The 19,666-nt window shown below is 35.9% G+C and overlaps 1 protein-coding gene across 5 annotated transcripts in view; it reads left to right on the top strand.

Moving 5' to 3' along the window:
* The window catches only part of NSRP1 (nuclear speckle splicing regulatory protein 1), a 46,203-nt gene that overhangs the window by 22,909 nt on the left and 3,628 nt on the right, over positions 1 to 19,666 (top strand). For all 5 annotated transcript variants that reach the window (XM_010861369.1, XM_010861371.1, XM_010861370.1 and 2 more), the window contains 3 exons: positions 15,583 to 15,639; positions 17,545 to 17,673; positions 18,629 to 18,836. In XM_010861369.1, coding sequence (XP_010859671.1) covers positions 15,583 to 15,639; positions 17,545 to 17,673; positions 18,629 to 18,836 — 394 coding nt within the window. The remainder of the gene's footprint in view (positions 1 to 15,582; positions 15,640 to 17,544; positions 17,674 to 18,628; positions 18,837 to 19,666) is intronic.

The raw sequence follows: 19,666 nt of genomic DNA, 5'->3' as shown, positions 1-19,666 counted from the left end.
ATTTAACTTTTATGCAGAGTACATCATGAGAAACACTGGGCTGGAAGAAGCACAAGCTGGAATCAAGATTGCTGGGAGAAATATCAATAACCTCAGATATGCAGATGACACCACCCTTATGGCAGAAAGTGAAGAGGAACTAAAAAGCCTCTTGATGAAAGTGAAAGAGGAGAGTGAAAAAGTTGGCTTAAAGCTCAACATTCAGAAAACGAAGATCATGGCATCTGGTCCCATCACTGCATGGGAAATAGATATGGAAATAGTATCAGACTTTATTTTTGGGGGGCTATTAACTTTATATGTGTGGCTGGACTTCATCCCCTCCCCCTTTTTCTTAAATTGTGGTAAGGTGTAATAGGGATGGAGAAGGAAGTGGCAACCCACTCCAGTGTTCTTGCCTGGAGAATCCCATGGATGGAGAAGCCTGGTAGGCTGCAGCTCATGGGGTCGCACAGAGTCAGACACGACTGAAGCCACTTAGCAGCAGCATACATAGGGGAAACAGTGGCAGACTTTATTTTTTGGGGCTCCAAAATCACTGCAGATGGTGACTGCAGCCGTGAAATTAAAAGACGCTTATTCCTTGGAAGAAAAGTTATGACCAACATAGATAGCATATTCAAAAGCAGAGACATTACTTTGCCAACAAAGATCCGTCTAGTCAAGGCTATGGTTTTTCCAGTGGTCATGTATGGATGTGAGAGTTGGACTGTGAAGAAAGCTGAGCTCCGAAGAATTGATGCCTTTGAACTGTGGTGTTGGAGAAGACTCTTGAGAGTCCCTTAGACTGCAAGGAGACCCAAACAGTCCATTCTGAAGGAGATCAGCCCTGGGTGTTCCTTGGAAGGAATGATGCTAAAGCTGAAACTCCAGTACTTTGGCCACCTCATGTGAAGAGTTGACTCATTGGAAAAGACTCTGATGCTGGGAGGGATTGGGGGCAGGAGGAAAAGGGGACGATGGAGGATGAGATGGTTGGATGGCATCACCGACTCGATGGATGTGAGTTTGAGTGAACTCTGGGAGTTGGTGATGGGACAGGGAGACCTGGCGTGCTGCAGTTCATGGGGTCACAAAGAGTGAGACACGATGGAGTGACTGAACTGAACTGATACATAGGGCTTCCCTGGTGGCTCAGTGGTAAAGAATCTGCCTGCAGTAAAGGAGCCACAGAAGACGTGGGTTTGATCCCTAAGTTGGGAAGATGCCTGGAGGAAAAATAGCATCCCACTCCAGTATTCTTGCCAGGACGATCCCATGAACAGAGGAGCCTGAAAGGGCTATAGTCCTTGAGGTCACAAAGAGTCAGACATGACTGAGCATGCCGCCAAGTATACATAACACAAAATTTACCATTTAGCTATTTTTTAAGTGGGGTTAAATGCATTCACATTCCTGTGCAACTATCACCACTCTTCATCTTCAGAACTTTTTCATTTTTCCAAACTGAAACTCTGTACCCATTAAGTAGTAACTCCCCTTTTCCTCCTCTCGTAGCTCCTGGGAACCACCATTCCACCATTTATGAACTTTACTACTTTTCTAATCTAAGTGGAATCATACAGTATTTGTCTTTTTGTGACCGACTTCACTTAGCATGGGCTTCCCTGATAGCTCAGTTGGTAAAAGAATCTGCCTGCAATGCAGGAGACCCCAGTTTGATTCCTGGGTCAGGAAGATCCCCTGGAGAAGAGATAGGCTACCCACTCCAGTATTCTTGGGCTTCCTTTGTAGCTGAACTGGTAAAGAATCTGCTTGCAGTGTGGGGACCTGGGTCCGTTCCCTAAGTTAGGAAGATCCCCTGGAGAAAGGAATGGCTACCCACTCCAGTATTCTGGCCTGGAGAATTCCATGGACTGTATGACCCATGGGATTGCAAAGAGTTGGACATGACTGAGCAACTTTCACTTCACTTTTTACTTAGCATAATGTCCTCAAGTTTCATCCATGTTGTAGCACGTGTTAGAATTTCCTTTCTTTTTAAGGCTGCATAACATTCCGTTTTGTGTATGTAATACATTTTGTTTATCCATTCATCTGTCGTGGACACTTGGGTTTTTTCCAGCTTTTGAGTGTTGTGAGTAATGCCTTTATGACATTTGTGTACAAGTGTCTTTTGAGTCCCTGCTTTCGGTTCTTTTGTGTATATACCCAAGTGGAATTGTTGGATCATATGGTAATTCTATTTTTGAGGAACCACCGCATTGTTTTCCACAGTGGCTGCACCATTTTACATTTCTGCCAGCAATGAACAGTGGTTCCAATTTCTCCACATCCTTTCCAAAACTTTCAATAGTTACTATTGACTTTTTTTTTTTTTTTGATAATAGCTATTCCCATGGATTGGGCTTCCTGGTGGCCCAGATGGTAAAGAATCTATTTGCAATGCAGGAGACCCAGGTGTGATCCCTGGGTCAGGAAGGTCCCCTGAAGAAGGGAATGGCAACCCATTCCAGTATTCTTGCCTGGAAAATTGCATGGACTGAGGAGCCTACTGGGCTACAGTCCATGAGGTTGGAAAGAGTCAGACTGAGTGACCAGCACTTCATTTCATTCTCATGGTAGTGAGGTAATATCTAATTGTGCTTTTGATTTGCATTTCCCTAATAATTGATGTTGTGGAGCATCTTTCATGTGCTTATTGCTCATGTGTAGATCTGTTTTGGAGAAGTCTCTGTTGAGGTCCTTCTGCCCATTATTAAGTTGTTAAGTTGTAGGAATGTATTCTGGTTATTAGATATATGACTTGTGAATATTTTCTTCTGTTCATTGGGTTACCTTCTCACTCCGTTGATTTTTGTCTGATGCACAGAATTTTGAAGTTTGATGAAGCCATTTATCACATTTTCTTTCATTGTCTGTGCTTTTGGTGTCACATCCAGTAAATCATTGCCAAATCCAATGTATGAAGCTTTTCCGCTGTTTTTTCCCTAAGAGTCTTAACTCTTCGGTTTAGGTCTTTGATCAGTTTTGAGCTAATTTTTGTGTATGATATAAGGTAAGTATTTGCTGTTAAGTCACACTGGCTTGTAGTTTTCTTATTCTGTTCTTATCTGATATTGGTGTAGCTCTCCATCTTTTTTTTTTTTTTCTTTTCTATAACAGTGCTCTCCAGTTGTAATATGGAGACCCCTGGGTGTTCTCAGGATCCTTTCATGAGGTCTGCAAAGTCAGAACTATTTTCATAGCAATACTAAGACATTAATTTGCCTTTTTTTACTCTCATTTTCTTCTTAATGTACAGTGGAGTTTCCCAGATATTGCAGTATATGTGGATTGCAACAAATTGAAGATAGAGCAGTATGAGAAAACCCAACAGTCTTTAGTTAAATAGACTTGCAAAGATAATAAAGCACTGCCACTCTTCTTACTAAATTTTTTTTTAGTTATTTTTCATAAGACTGTTTTGAGTATGAAATGGGTTTATTGTTATTTTTCAATGAATTAATAAATATTTACAATTCTTTGTTTTACTTTCTAATATGGTAAATATTAATAGGTATAACACACATAAACAGAAGTTCTTTGGGTCCTTAATAATTTGAGTGTAAAATTGTCCTGAGACCAAAACATCTGATAGCCTCTGCTTTAGAACTTATGTTCCTTTAAAATATTTTAAAATACACAATAATATTTTGCATTTGGTCCTTAACTATTTATTTCAGTTTCTTCCTTTTTTGATCTATTTCAGTTTCTAGATTTTCAGCCAATTTTGGTTATTTGTGTTTTCCTAAATCATTCATTTTTCTAGGAATTCAGATTATATTTGTAGAAGATTTTAATAATAAAATACTTACTAAAAATCTCTTCTGAACTTGTAATTATGTCTCCCTCCACCCCATGTTGTTTGCTATTTTTCTCTCTTTTTCCTTGGTCAGACCTGGCAAAAGTTTGGCTATTATATTACCTTTTATAAGAATTAACTTTCTGATTATTGGTCATTCAATTATCTTTTAGTTTTCTATTTTGTTTATTTTGTTCTCTGTTATTTCCATACAACCTTTGTTCTTGTCTGTTCTTTCTTACACTCTTCAGCTGAACATCTTTTTTGTTTCCTAAAACATTTATTAATGGCTATAAACTTTTCCATAGTCCTGCTTTGCTTGCGGGAGAAGGCAATGGCACCCCACTCCAGTACTCTTGCCTGGAGAATCCCAGGGACGGAGGAGCCTAGTGGGCTGCCGTCTGTGGGGTCGCACAAAGTCGGACACGACTGAAGTGACTTAGCAGCAGCAGCAGCAGCAGCTTTGCTTGCCATAGGTTTTGTTATTTGCTGACCCTCGTTGTATATTTTTTAACAAGGAGCTTATAATTTTTATTTTGATTCTCTTTTTTTTTTAACGCAAGAATCATTTAGAATTGTAATTTCCAGGTATCTGGTTTTTTCCTTTCTGTTTGCTGTTTTTTATGCTAATGCATTTTGCCTGTGAACATGGTCCATGTGAGACTTCTGCTTTTTGTAATGTCTTGACATTTCCTTCATGGCTTAATACAGGTTTTGTGACTGATCCAGGTATGTTTCAAATGAAAATATTTTTGTTTTCTTTAAAGTACTGGACACACTTGTACTGTAATAAACACTCATAAACATATATATGAATATATATTCATGTTCATGTGTATAGTCATACATTCAGTTATTTAATAGACACAAGCAAGTTGCCATCTGTCATGACAATCTTTTTAAATTTTTTTGAAGTGTGACTACCTTTAGGTGGGGCTTGTACTCTTTGGTTAGCTATAGTTTCTGCCAGTCCCTACTGATTACTATAGGCTGCGTCTCTCAGGCTCCAGAATGAGTTTCCATTCCCTGTCCAAACTTAACTGTATTGTTCAAGTCTGTACCCTTTCTCACTTGTTATCTATTCAGTATTTTTCTGAGGATGGTATGGTAGTTTACCACGATGGTTACAGTTTGCTGGTTTCTCTTTTTAAATAAATTTTATACATTTGAAACTATGTTAATTTTGTGAAGATTCATTAGTATCTTCTTGGGTTGTTCCATTTTTGCCTTAAGATTTGTTTAAATTAATATTGCTCTGTTCTTCCTATTTTTAGCCTGTTTGTGCTGTGTCTCTCATCATCTCTTTATTTTCAGCTTTTCTGAATTCATCCATTCATTTACTTGTTACTTTTTTTTGTATCTCTTGGATATAGAAGTGTTTTGTCCTTGTCTTTTAAATAGGTGATTGTGATGTTTGGACTTACTCTTGTCATTTTGTATTTCTTGTTTACCATGCTTTCTTATTAGTCTTACTTATTTCTTATTTTTTCTTCTGGTTGTTGAATTAAGGTTTTGTTGCTATGGCGATGGTGGCTGTTCCACTATACCTCCAAGAGTTTCACATTCTGTTATTGTAATGTTTACCCTTAAAATTTCAGCACAATAATTAAACTTATATTACTCTAATGGTGATTAGAATATTCACATTCTCTCTTAATCAAAAACCTTAGCAAGTTTTCCCCTCCTATTTTCTCCTTTTCTGCTAGGTTGATTGCATCTCAGATTTTAGTAGATTTTTTTTTAACCATTCATGCATTGTTGATTTCTGCATCCTACTTCTTTGTACTTCCAGTGGTATTTTTCTCGAGTAATTCTTTTAGAGAGTATCTGTGGGTGATAATTTTAAATCCTTGCAGATCTACAGATGTCTTTATTTTACCGTTATTCTTGAAAGATAGTTTTGGCTACATATAGAATTTCAAGTTCGAAATTATTTTCCTTCCAAACTTTAAAATAATACTTTGCTTTCCTTTTATCTCCATTATTTCCAAGTGGAGGGCCCTGGTATCGGTCTAATTCTTTGTAAGTAATCATCATGCTCAGCTGCTTTCCCAGGTGTTGTTAGGATTTTTCTCTTTATCTTTGGTGTTGTAAACTTTGAGCAGTCGTGTGTTCAGTTTTCTTAAAGGCAGAAAAAATCTTTTAATATGCCTTTTCCAGAAAAGGTAGAACGTAACATGGGTCACCTGGACTGCTGCTTCTAATTTAAAAACACCAATTAATTCATCTTTGTCATGTGCTCTTTGTATCCTTTACATCAGAACATGTAGTACCCTGGGAACCATACCCATCTTTTCTGGCATTCACCCTCTGGAGAGTTTTGGTTTCTAGTCTTCTGTCTTCCTCAAGTTTCCAGTCCGTTGACAGTATCCTTTCTTATTTTCTAGCATGATTATGGATTTCTTTACTGTCATTCTATGGGTTTGGAGGAGGAGGAGGCTGCAGCATGTATTAATCTGCCACTTTAAACCAGAAACTTTGGGTTGCTTTCCTAGATCTTGAGCAAATCGTTTAATCTCTTAGTTTTAGTTCCACATTAAAAAAAAAAATCTCTATAATATCTAAATATTTATTTTAAGGACCAAAAGTACCTTAAGTGCCTAGTACATTGCATGCATAGAATAGAAGTATCATAAACAGTAGCTGTGAGTGCGTGCTGAGTCGCCTGTTGTTACTGACTCTGCAACACTGTGAACTGTAGCCGTATAAGGCTTCTCTGTCCATGGGATTCTCCAGGCAAAAATACTGGAGTGGATTGCCATGCCCTGCTCCAGGGGATCTTCCCGACGTTCCGGGATTGAACCCATGTCTCTTGAGTCTCTTGTGTTGGCAGGCGGGTTCTTTACCATTAGCACCACCTGGGAAGCCCAAATGGTAGCTGTATTGCTACAATAAAAATAATACCTTCTTTGTGTGCAATAGCTGTCGTCATTACTCACTAGTCATCTGAAAGTTTCTTGGGCTGTCTCCATCCCACTTTGTGGTAGACTGTTGACTTTGGTAGCTTGACTTTTTTGAGACTTTTTAATGGAATCTTGATCTTCATTTTGGGTTGTGGCCTTTAATTCAGAATCATTATATTAGAAAAATATTTTTTAAAAAAGGCGATAATAACCATAATTATATTTTTGCATGGCTTTATTTCTATACAATCTCATTGCACCCTTTTTAGTCATCATTTTTAACTGACAATTTCTGATTCGAAAATGGTAAAAGCTTTACTTCTACATTTGCTATTAAATAACAGAATTAGCTTTCTGTTTTTCTAAAACCATATGCATCTTTCTCATTCACCGACAGACTTTGATATTGCTTATTCTAGCTTCACCATAAAAACCATTAAAAAAAAGTTTTTTCTTTATTTTCCTGTTGTGTTTCAGTGTGTGTAGTCAGACAAAAAGCAATAATACCCCATCTCATTCTTGGATTTATCAAAAACTGAAAATAAAATAGATCAGATCACTTTCTGAAACAAAATTACTTTATTAGTTTAGTAATAATTTGAGGCTACTTTAAAGATAAGAAGCAGCATTTGGGAGGAGATTCATTTCCTGCCTTTGGGTTTTATCTGTAAGAACTACATCTTCAATGTCAAGAGATTGTGTATGTATAACTGAACTCTAATAAAGTCTGTATTGGGGATACTGCACACCTGACTCGGTCATTATGATTATATATTAGGTGCCAAACTGTTGCTTGTCTTTTGAAAAAAATACATTACCAAGTGTATTTCATTAAAATTTGGCCTGTGTGGGGAGGAGGATTACAAGACCTTCAACTGTTGATTATAAATGGGCTGGTTATTACCAACAGGGTTAATAATGTTCCTTTGGGAAATAAGTGGAATAAATTGTAGTTTTCTTTTTATTGGTAAATTAAACAATAACTGGAAGAGATGTTATTATAATGTTTTTATTAGTACTAAATCTTACAAAATGTTTTTCTATCACTCTTTTTGACTGATGTAGCATAGGATATTGAGAATCATGTTTGAGTTTGTTTTTTCCCTTTAATCCTTGCTACTTTATATATGAATATTAAAGAACTATTCTTTTCCTTATGAGGAGTCCAAAATTATGCTTTTATTTACATTCCTTTTATGCTTCTCCCACTTTTTGCTTTTTACTTCAGAACAGCATACTTTATGACATTTTCTTCTCTATCTCTCTATGCTTGTGCACATGTGTGTTTGTCTTTTGGGAACTGTGACATCTCTGACAAGGAAAGAACTATTATGCATGTAGTAAGATTCATTTTTGAAACAGAATTGTTAGCTATACTTCTCATTTCAAGGCACATGCACATTATCAGCCTGCAAAGACTCTTTTACTTTATCAGTTTTCTTCTTCATTCCCTCTCCCATTTCCTTTTAAATATACTGTGATATTTGATATATATGCTTGAATATGTATGTACCTTTTGTATTCTTGGGTGGGGGCGGGGGGCTGGTCATTGCTGTTGTTGGCCATGCTCCGTGGCTTGTAGAATCTCAGTTCTCCCTAACCAAGGATTGAAGTGATCATGGCAATGAAAGCCCAACATCCTAACCACTAGGCCACCAGGGAACTCCCTGGACAGTTTAAAGCAAGGCCAGGATCAACTATGTCAGATATTTCTGAGAGGTCAGACAAAATAAATGCCCGAAGTATTGTTTAGGTTTAACAGCAAAAGTTTTATAGAAAACAGTTTCACTGGAGTGGTAGGGATAGAGGCCAGGTTATGCTGGGGTTGAGGAATGAATGTGGATAGAGGCAACAACGGTATTCCACTTTGGCTCTAAAGGGATGCCAGGATTCTTAAGGTGGCTGTTTGGGTCAGAGGGGGAGGGATCTTTGTTTTCTTACAGGAGAGATTTGAGCCTGGGTTCTGGCCCACTTAAGGTTTTTAGGTTTTGTGAGAGAGTTGTAGTTCTTTTTTTGATGTTTCTCTTTGAAGATGCCAGCATCATAGATATCACTCAAAAGGGAAAAGATAAAGCCATAGAGGAAAGATGTTTGCAACCATATAAACAAAAGATTGTTGTCCAGACTATACCAAGAACTCCAGCAAATCATTAAGGAAAAACAAGAGAACCCAAATAGAAAAATGTACAAAAGACATAAATAGGTTTTTCACAGCAAAGGAAACTTTAGCTGACTAATAAATACATGAAAAGATGTTCAGCCTCGTTAATGATAAGGTAAATGCAAAATAAAATCATTTTATGTCTATAAAATTGCCTAAAGAATAAGATGTTCCATAGTATAAAATGTTCCCAAGGATAGAGTAGTAGGAATTTATATACTGTAAATGGGCGTGTGAATTGTTCAGACTACTTGAGAGAATAATTTATCAATATTGAAGATAATCCTACAGTGTAGCAGTTCTGCTCTTAGATGGTTGCACATGTATATCAGGACACACACACAATGAGGTTCATAGCTTTTTTGTTTGCAGAAAGGGGAAACCCAAACGTTCATCAGCAGAGTGGATGCTAGTTCATATTCTGTAAAATAAAGCAACATCATTTAGAGATGTAAACTGTGGAGGAGGTAAACTATTCCTCTACCCTACTAGAGACTTCACCTGGGACTGGCATAAGATAGATTAGCAGGAGGAAAGAATAGGAAATTCTTTTACATGTATATGGGAGCCTTCACAAGAAAAAACAAAACCCAAAGAAGTGAACAGACTAAGTGCTTATATAGTAGGTTAACAAAGGGAGCAATTGTGGAGAAGTAAAATTTGGAGCAGACTAAAGAAAGAGTTACGCAAACAAATTGTTTGTACAGCTTTCTCCTGGCCTTAACTCCCCCATCTCTGGTGATAAGAATGTTTCTAACTCCTAGTACAGGGAAGGCACCTTTCCCATGTGAATTTTATTTTGTGCTTTAGGGAAAAAAAGGAAGATCAGAGTGTCCTTGCCGCTGCTGTTTCTCAAGTGTCTTTAACTCAGAATATTAGAATGTCAAAGCAGCATATTTTCAGATAGCATGTCTGAGCACCTTCAGTATATAGCAAAACTAAAGTAAGGAGACTATAAACAAAATTCAGAGTAGAAAGAGTAGGAGATGAGATTAGGGAAGGATGTATAGGGATTGCTTAGGCTGGATAATGAATTCACAGATGTTATTTTTTGTATATAACAATTTTTCATAGTTTTGAAAGGTGGCAGTAATCTATAATGTGTGTACAGGGCCTTGATAAAAGACTTAAGAGGTTTAAAAAGAGATGAGCCTGGATATAGTTGGTAGAGAAAGAAGATAGACTTGACTAGTGAAAAAGAAGAATTGGTAAGTAGCATTAGGGCCCAAACAATTAGAAAATAAGAAATTGTATTTTCCAGAAGTGCTCGGCAGGCCTAATATAGACAATACATGGTTGGATTGATTCAGGACTGGGTTTGTCAGATGAGTGCAGAAGATAGGCAGTATAGCAAAGGAGTTAAGATTATTGGCAAGAATAGTTGACTATTTACTATAAAGATTCTAATAGAAAATTAAATGATTTTAATCCATAAAATCAAAAGATACAGTGGAAATAAGTGATCAAGAGAACTACTGTATTTCTTCAAATCTAAAACATTGTAGGTTGCACTGTTATTTTATGTGAAAGTGTTAGTTGCTCAGTCGTGCCCAACTCTCTGCGACTCCATGGACTGTAGCCAGAGAGACTCCTCTGTCCTGGGATTTCCCAGGCAAGAATACTGGAGTGGGCATCCATTCCCTTCTCCAGGGGATCTTCTTGACCCAGGAATCAAACCCAAGTCTCCTGCATTGCAGACAGATTGTTTACCTTCTGAGCCACCAGGTGCCACTAAAAGAACAGTATCAAATATGAGTCTTTCTTGTCACTCAGAATTCTAATTGTGTATTTAGTACATGATACAGTATTGAAGAGTTCTTTCAGTCTTAATTACATACAAATTTTTAAATTTAGGTTATTCTTAAACATACATAAAAAGCAAAATATAAGTGAAGTTAGTTGGTTAAGGAATTTCTAAAGCTTTTTCAAATCTAGAGTCTCTTTTGGACTCACTCTTTCACTCAGATTATGTATTTCCACACTATATCATTCTCTGGCATCAAACCTGATGGTTTTAAGGAGGGTATTTGGAGGTGGTTGAAGTAATAACTCCAAGTGGCAATCAAAAGTAAATTATCACTACAAAATTACATAATTTTAAGAATCACAGCATGAACGCTCAGTGATGCTCATTCTACAAGTTTTGACGCTGGTACTTTTAATATTTACATATGCAGGCAGCATTATCAACTAAGGTATTAAGAATACCTCTGGTTCAACAGTAATTAGATGACGCCACTGATCGTAAGCTGTATCCAATGTCAGCAGTGTTAAAACGTGAAGTAATGCACATCTTATGTTCAGTGAAATTTGATAGAAGGGTAGTGGTGGTTATCAGGTGGGTTGCCCAAGTTTATAGTTTCAGAGCTGAGTCAGTTGAAGATAATGACAAGAGTGACCATGAGAGAGGGTGGCTGGAGTAGAGAGGAAACCATCAATAAATTGCACTCAGATATAATACAACTAAAAGGGAAACTTAAAAACCTTTTAAAACATAACTGGAGATGAGGAAAACAATGTCAGTATTTGTGGCATGGGTTATCTGGGATGATGAGGGCATGCCAGAGAGATGGCATAATGTTCCTCAGTAGAAAGGAAGACTGAGCTCAAGTAATAAAGGGTTCATAAACTGAAAAAAGAGGGGAATAAGTGTAGCACAGTCATATAGTATGAGCTTCATAGGAACAGGGAGTTTTTACCTACAGTATATGAAACTAGAATCAGGAGGACACACAGCTTCCTAATCCGAAATACAGGGTATGTTGTGAAATACAGGGTGTGTGAGCCGTGAGCAGCTTCAAAAGAAAGATGTCTTTAGAGAAAAGCCAGTGTTTAGTCAAGGAAGTAAAAGAAAAATTCATCATAGAGGATGAGGATGTGGGGTTTCTAAAGGACTCAGTGGGAAGGTTTGAGTCAAGGTAAAATACACAAGAAGCAGTGTAGCCATTGAATGAGAGGAGGTGGTTATTGGGTGGCTTCTTGAGTAGTGAACAAAGACTAACATGGGTGTAGCCTTAAAGTTTCCCCATACCATTAAATATTGTTGAAAGCAGATTTTTAATGGGCTAGAGAACTTTCTGTTGAGTATACAGTTACTTAACCAATCTTCTTTTGTTGAAGGTGCAAAGAAGTCCATTCATTCAGTCGTTCCTTGCTGTCATCTTCCATCATCCAATTTGACTATAGCATCACAGCAGAGGACTCCCTCAAAAAGAGAAGAGTTCTTTCTAATCTCATGCCTTGGGGCAATGTATTTTCATTTATAGTTGCTAGTAAAATCACTGTCAGTTCTAGAATGCCCATTTCTAGCTATGCCACAGCTGCCATGGCTTGTGAAGGATTCAAATGTACGCATCCTCCATTTTCCTGTGTTTTGGTGTCCTAAATATGAAACCTTAAGGAATCTTAACACACAAGAGAAAATAGGTACACCTTTTAAATATTCAACAGACTATATTTTTCTATTTCAGTTATTGCAAATTGAATCATACTATACTACGACTTCATGTAAATTCCAATTTTATATTTATTAAGCACACTGATAAAGTGGAACATAGTGTACATGCTTTTTTGGTTAACACTTTGGTTTAATTGTAATACTCCAAGGGGAAAAAACCTGTAGCTACTATTTTCACATAACTTAATTTTCATTTGTTTAAATATTTCATTTGTTTAAATATAAGCATTTCTTTTGCCCACTATTCTTAAATATTAGCATAGTATTAATAATGGTAGTAATGATAGCTAATGTTTATTGAGCTCTTCTTTAAGCCAGATACTTGCAAAGTAGTTTTTACATATTATCTCATTTAATCCTCAAAACCACCTTGTGAGGTGGATACTATAGATGAGTAACATACCTGAAATAACACAGCTAGTAAGAGAGAACAGTTTGAAAGTCAGATTCCTGAGCTTACATTTGTGACCATTATTCCGCCCTTCCTCCTTTAGGAACTCTTAAATTTAGAGACTGACATGTTGGCAGTTATTATATATCTTAGTTTTATTTTATTCATAGGGCATATGTATGAAATCAGTTTCTTTTTTTGCTGAATTCAGTAAGATGAAACCTTCCCTGACTTATGCAAGAAAACCTTTTTCGTTTTTATCTTCTGTTGCAGGTCCTTCTTTTTCATGGAAACCAGACTAAATTTGTCTTAACATTTGTATTAGTATTATAATTTAAGAATATCTCTTAAAACCTAGAAAGACTTGACCTTTAAAATATAAAGTCTTATTGATCCTGCATTTAATTTTATCATCTCTAATATGAATCTGAACCAGAGTTTCTTATGTTTGTTATGTAGAAGATTTTAAAATGTTATTTAATACATGCACTAATTTTTATATAGAATCACTATTACTGAAACAAAAGTTTTATTGCTGCTATTTTCAGTTTTTTAAGTTATCTGTGTTTAAACAAGTTGTTGGCATTTTAGCCATCACCATTAATAATCATTTTAAGTTCTTTTAGCTAGAAAACAGATGAACTTCCAAAGAAGATAGTCTTCCCTGAGTTTTTCAGCTTAGTTTCAGTTACTTCTTTATCCACTGATGCTCTTGGAATCTGGGGTACAAGTTGGTGGATAGGATATGTAAAATCACTCTCTCCGTATGTTATCACTCCTGTAAATAATAACAACTGATTTTTTCAAAGGTCAGATTTCATCATTCCAAACAGCTATAAACATGGAAACAAAGTCTCTTGAGATGTTTCAAAATGTATGTACCTTTTTAGATTGGAGAGGCCTTTCCCTTCTGCTTATTCTAAATTATATAAACATCTAAAAAGTAATAGCCTTGTGTTTTTTTTTTTTTTTTTTCAAGTTTAGTAGTTCAGGTTGAAGCAACCAGTTTGAAAGTAATTGCAGGTGAATGGTGGCTGGAAGGGAGAGAGGAAAGCATAATAAAAATAATTGCAAAAGTCCAGCATCTGGGGATTTACTCTTCTAGTCAATCCTGAGGACACGGTTGACTCTATGATTAAGAAAAATAAATTTAGTATACACTAATTAGACTGAGACATTGGTCCAATGGTTAAGACTTGGCACTTTCACAGCCAGGCCTAGGCTCTGTCCCTGGTTTGGCAATGAAGGTCCTGCAAGCTGTGAAAAACAACAAACAAAATGCATTGTAAAGAATTTCATGAGATATGCTTACTAGAATATTTAATATTTTCATGTTTATAATTCTAATGAGTGAAAAATGTGTCATATCACATAACAGGGACATTTGATTTAAATGAGTAATACTTGTAATACACAAGTAATATACTTAGCATACTAGCACTTGACTCTATAGATGTTAGGGCTTCCCTGGTGGCTCAGATGGTGAAGAATCTGCCTGCAGTGCAGGAGACCCAGGTTCAACCCCTGGGTCGGGAAGATCCCCCAGAGAAGGGAATGACAGTCCACTCTGGTATTCTTGCCTGGAGAATTCCATGGACAGAGGAGTCTGGTGGGCTGCAGTCTATGGGCTTACAAAGAGTGGCTTTCACTTTCAGTATAGATTTTAGTTACTATTAATATTTTTGTTAACAATACCTTTTCCTCTAGTTGGAGTCAGTTTACTGTCACCTAAAATAAACTTGGTCTCTGCCTATACACCTGTTTTATTAAGTGTTCTGTTACTACTGTCTGGCTTTTGTGTATTAGTTTTCCCCATCTGCATGGTCATAGAAACTAGAAATAAGTTCATTTATTTTGTTTGTTTGTTGCCATGGAAAACACGCATGCACCAATTGATACTCTACAGCTGAAAACAGCAAATGTCAATAGGCTGGAGAACTGTAGTTCTAGAGCTAAGAATTATATTTTCAGTTAAAAATAAATTCATGAGTAGTGTTTTTTCAAGATATAATTTGCACAACATAAAATGCACCCCTTTACTGTGTTATATTTCTGTATTGGTTAGGATATTTACAAAGCCTTAAACTTTAAGGCAAACAGTTTTTCCCAAGTATTCTGTTTCTTTTCTTAGCTGCAAGTCTTTACTTTTGCCCTGTGGTTACTACTCTCTGTGATCTGCTTGCCTTCTCTGAAATTCCTTCTGATTGAGATCTAATGTCATATCTCTTTTGGGAAGTCTTGATTCCTCAGACATTTAGTCTCACAGCCCCCTTTTTTAATCCTTTTATTATATTGCTTATCATATTTATAATTATCTCTTTAGTTTTTTTCCTTTCAGACCATTTATCTCTCAAGCATAGAGACTTGTTTTTCTGCTATCTTCAGAAATTCGAACACTGTCATGGTAGGCTTTTTGGTACATATTTATTGAATGATTATAACGGCAAGTAGTTCTGGCAGTCCCTAATCTGTCAGCGTGTACTAGGAGTGTGATATACTATATTCAGTGTTGAATATTAAAATAATGTGCATTTTGTTTTGGGGAGTTATACCATTTTAGTATTGGAAGGCACCAAGACTCCCCGACTCAGCACATACACATTGATATATGCACACAAAGCAAATTGAAATCCATAGAAGTTGAATTACAGTGTTGAAGCTGGGACTGAAAATCCACGTTACCTCATCTTGTCCCATACTAATTTATTTTCTCTTATATCCTGATGACTTAAATTAAAAATTCATTTGTCTCCTAAGGGAAACGACCTTGAAAATGTTAATTCATAATACTATATTTTTAACCATAAGTAAGGAACTAGTTGCCAGGATACTGGAAAAGAACTTTTAAATTGGTTTAAACAATGACATCATTTTCCTGTTTTATAGACCTCTGTGAGTGAAAGCCTTCAGAGGGAAGCTGCCAAGAAGCAAGCAATGAAACAGGTAAGGTGGAAAGGGTGAATTAAATGTATTTGGTGAAGTAATTATTTCAGCTCACATTTAAAGTATCAGTTTTGGGATCTGTGCAACTGAGACTACACAGTAGGTGTGTATTAAATAATTTTATCTTGACACTTGTTTTTTTGAAAATGTGTAAGATGTTTCTTGATTTGCATAGATTTCAGGTTTATTGTGTAAGTTTTAAGGGAGAAAAACACACTGAAGAATTAGTTCCTTATTTCTGTATTCTAGATTAAACCCATTTCTGCTTTCAGTTGACATTCTGACAGTGGGTTGCATGGTTTAATAATTCCTGCTAGTGTGAGCTGCCAGGATGCAGCAATTCCACTTCTGTGTATGTATCCAAAGAAAGTGAAAATACTAATTTGAAAAAATACGTGCACCCCTGTGTTCATTACAGCATTATTTGTAATGGCCAGAATATGGAAATTACCTAAATGTCCATTGATGGGTGAATGGATAATGAAGATGTGGAGTGTATACACACACACGCACGAATACTACTCAGCCATGAAAAATGAAATATTGCCATTTGCAATAACATGGATGGACTGTCATGCTAAATGAAATAAATCCAAGAAAGACAAATATCTCATGATTTCACTTATACATGGAATTTAAAAAACAAAATATTTGAACAAAACAAAACTCATAGAGAAGAGATTGGTAGTTGCCAGAGGGGAAGTGTATTGGGGAGCTTGGTGAAATGGATGAAGGGGATCAAGAGGTACAAAATTCAAGTTATTTTTTTAAAAAATCATGGTGATGTAATATACAGCATAGTGACTGTAGTCTGTAGTGACTATAGACATTGTATGCAAATTTGGAAATTGTTAAGAAAGTAAATCTTAAAAGTTTTTGGCACTTGAGGAAGTTTTTTTTTTTTCTGGTAGCTTTGTATGCTGATGGATGGTAACTAGACTTACTGGTCATTTCACAAATGTCAAATCATAGTCTATGTCAGTTACACTTCAGTGAAAATAAATAAAAAGTTCCTTATAATTATTAAAATATTTTTAATGAAAACTATATCAGACAAAAAATTCTTTAAACTACTTGTATTGCAAAGTAATTTCTTTAGTGAATATATTACTTAAATTCTAGAGGTGACATCTCTAAAAATAAAGCATTTTTCAATTACAAAAGAAAAGTATTTCCTACCATTTGAAACCTGAACATTTTATTTGGTAACACAATTAAAAATGATATGAAAGTTTAATATGTAATATAGGCATCTCAAAATTAACGTTTGATGTTCCTAAGTCATACCCTAGTCCTTTTGACTTTTTGATGTGGATAACTATTTTGGGGCTTCCCTGATGGCTCATTGGGTAAAGAATCTGCCTGCAATGCAGGAGACACAGGAGACTCGGGTTCAATCCCTGGGTCAGGAAGATCCCTTAGAGGAGGAAATGGCAATCCACTCCAGTATTCTTGCTTGGAAAACCTCTGGACAGAGGAGCCTGGCTACAGTCCATGGGCTCGCAAAGAGTCAGACACAACTGAGGAACTAAACACACAACTATTTATCTTTAAGGGAATAGATAGTAATAAATAATGTTTAATATCCTGGAGGAGAGCATGGCAACCCACTCTGGTATTCTTGCCTGGAGAATCCCATGGACAGAGGAGCCTGGGGGTCTGTAGTCCACGGGGTCGCAAAGAGTCAGATATGACTGAGCAACTAAGCACAGCACAATGTTTAATTAACACTTACTCTCTATAAGGCTCTGTTCTAAGTGTTTTAAGTTGAAAATGTGGTTGATAACAATTTTTATGACATATTTCTGATTTATGATCCTATCCCCAAAAAACTACTTAAGACTTTTTCTGGTATCTATTAGTTGGCTTATATTTTTGAAATATGTTCAATTTTTTTTTTTAAAGACCAAACTTGAAATTCAGAAGGCTCTTGCAGAAGATTCTACTGTATATGAATATGACAGTATTTATGAGGAAATGCAGAAAAAGAAGGAAGAAAGTAACCCCAAATTGCTTTTGGGAAAAGACCGAAAGGTTTGTAGCTGAAAATACAAACTTTCTTTGACTTTGACCTGTGTTTTGTATCTTACCCTTATTTCACCACGAGAATGATCTGACAAAAAATTTTAGGTATATAAAATGTAAAGAGCCCCTCGTTCCAGATAGTGTGGATTTGTTAGAATCTAGGAAGCTATATATAAAGTATCCTAACCAGGGACGGGGGAGCCTGGTGGGCTGCCGTCTATGGGGTCGCACAGAGTCAGACACAACTGAAGTGACTTAGCAGTAGCAGCAGCAACAAGGAGCAAGAGAATTATCTAACAATTTTATAAATTTTGTTTTTTGCTTTGAAAACTTTTCAAATTATTTTTTGAAAGTTTTTCTTAGGCAAGTCTTTGTACTTCTCCTCCTGTTTATGTTTATTTGTGTTTTATAATTTTTTATTGCTTCCTAGCTGTTAACTGAATCATCCACGTGTATCACAATCAAATTTTTAGTTTGACGAAAATGTAAAGGTGTGGAGATTGAATGAGATAATTTCAAATTTTCTATCACTCTTTAACAAAGCATAGACTTGTTTTTAAGGATCTTTACATCTTACAGTATCTAAAATAAAGTAGTGGTGTAAAATTATATTAAAGCTACTATTTTAAATAATTGTATTTCAACTAATGTGAAAAAACTAGTTGGAAAGGTTTCCTGTTCACATGTCTGAAGAAGTAAAAAAAAAATACCATTTTATAAAAAGGGTGAGAAAAACAGTGGGAAAATTACCTGTTTAGTTTGAGATTTAAAAAGAAAATGGTGTTTTGAATAATTCTGTCTGTACTTAAATTTCTGTTGAAACGAATTTTATTTTCAGTCTTGCTAGTAAATTTATATTGAATTTTGAGAAGTTGATCCTATTTGTTTGACTTTCTATCTTAATGAATTCGTGATAACAATATAATATTAACAATTCATTATCTTTGACTCTCTCCTAAAGAAGCCCAAGTACATTCACAACTTACTGAAAGCAGTTGAAATTAGAAAAAAGGAACAAGAAAAAAGAATGGAAAAGAAAATACAGAGAGAACGAGAAATGGAAAAGGGAGAATTTGATGATAAAGAGGCATTTGTAACATCTGCTTATAAGAAAAAACTGCAAGAGAGAGCTGAAGAGGAAGAAAGGGAAAGAAGAGCTGCTGCACTTGAAGGTGAAATGAAAGAGGAGAAGGGTAGAAGGAGATAGAAATAGGAGAATCCTGCCCTGTGGTAGCCATTTGCTCGGTCACTGAACTTTTAGATTACAATGTTGTCATAATTTATGTATGTGAACACAGGGTACAAAGTATATGATGTTATATAGTATAAAATAGAAGATTTTAGGTAAAAACACAGTTGCACTCTTAGTAACTGTTATATCTATTCAACTTTCTAATTATATCTTATTTTGTTGCTTAAAACTATAATCATCACAAGTCATTGCCTTAGAAAATGATTTCAAATGTGAAAACATCTATTACAAGGTGTAACAGCACAGCATTTGTCAAAGGGAATATAAACTGAGATTTAAATCCTAGTTATATTTTCCTGAGATGAGAAAACTAACATCACCCAAGGAGCATTAACTAGGCATTTACAAAAAGAATAAAATTAATTCAAGAAAGAACAAAGATGTGCAGAGGCCAAAAAGTATCTTAATGCTTTACTGCAGTGCTTTCTACTCATGGTCATTTCTCATGATCAAAGTAAAATAAGTAATTATAAACAGCTTATTTGTCGAGTGCTCACCAACTTTAAATGGATGAAAACCACATGTGTAAGACTTGGGTGTGTTCATTTAGAGCACCACTCAGGACGAGATAGTAAATAAACAGGGCTACATTCCAGTAAAAATCTATTGATGAAAAAGGCACAGGCCAAATTTGGCCTTAGACTATATAGATCTAGAGACCAGTTTATACACTATGTTATATACTCTGTGCCTGTAAAACTGAACTACGTTTTGCCTTGTTGAATATATTTATCTCACTTTTGCTTTCAT

Source organism: Bison bison, unplaced genomic scaffold (assembly GCF_000754665.1).
Source record: "Bison bison bison isolate TAMUID 2011002044 unplaced genomic scaffold, Bison_UMD1.0 scf7180017864472, whole genome shotgun sequence".
Lineage (NCBI taxonomy): Eukaryota > Metazoa > Chordata > Mammalia > Artiodactyla > Bovidae > Bison > Bison bison.
This window is presented reverse-complemented; position numbering and strand designations above follow the sequence as displayed.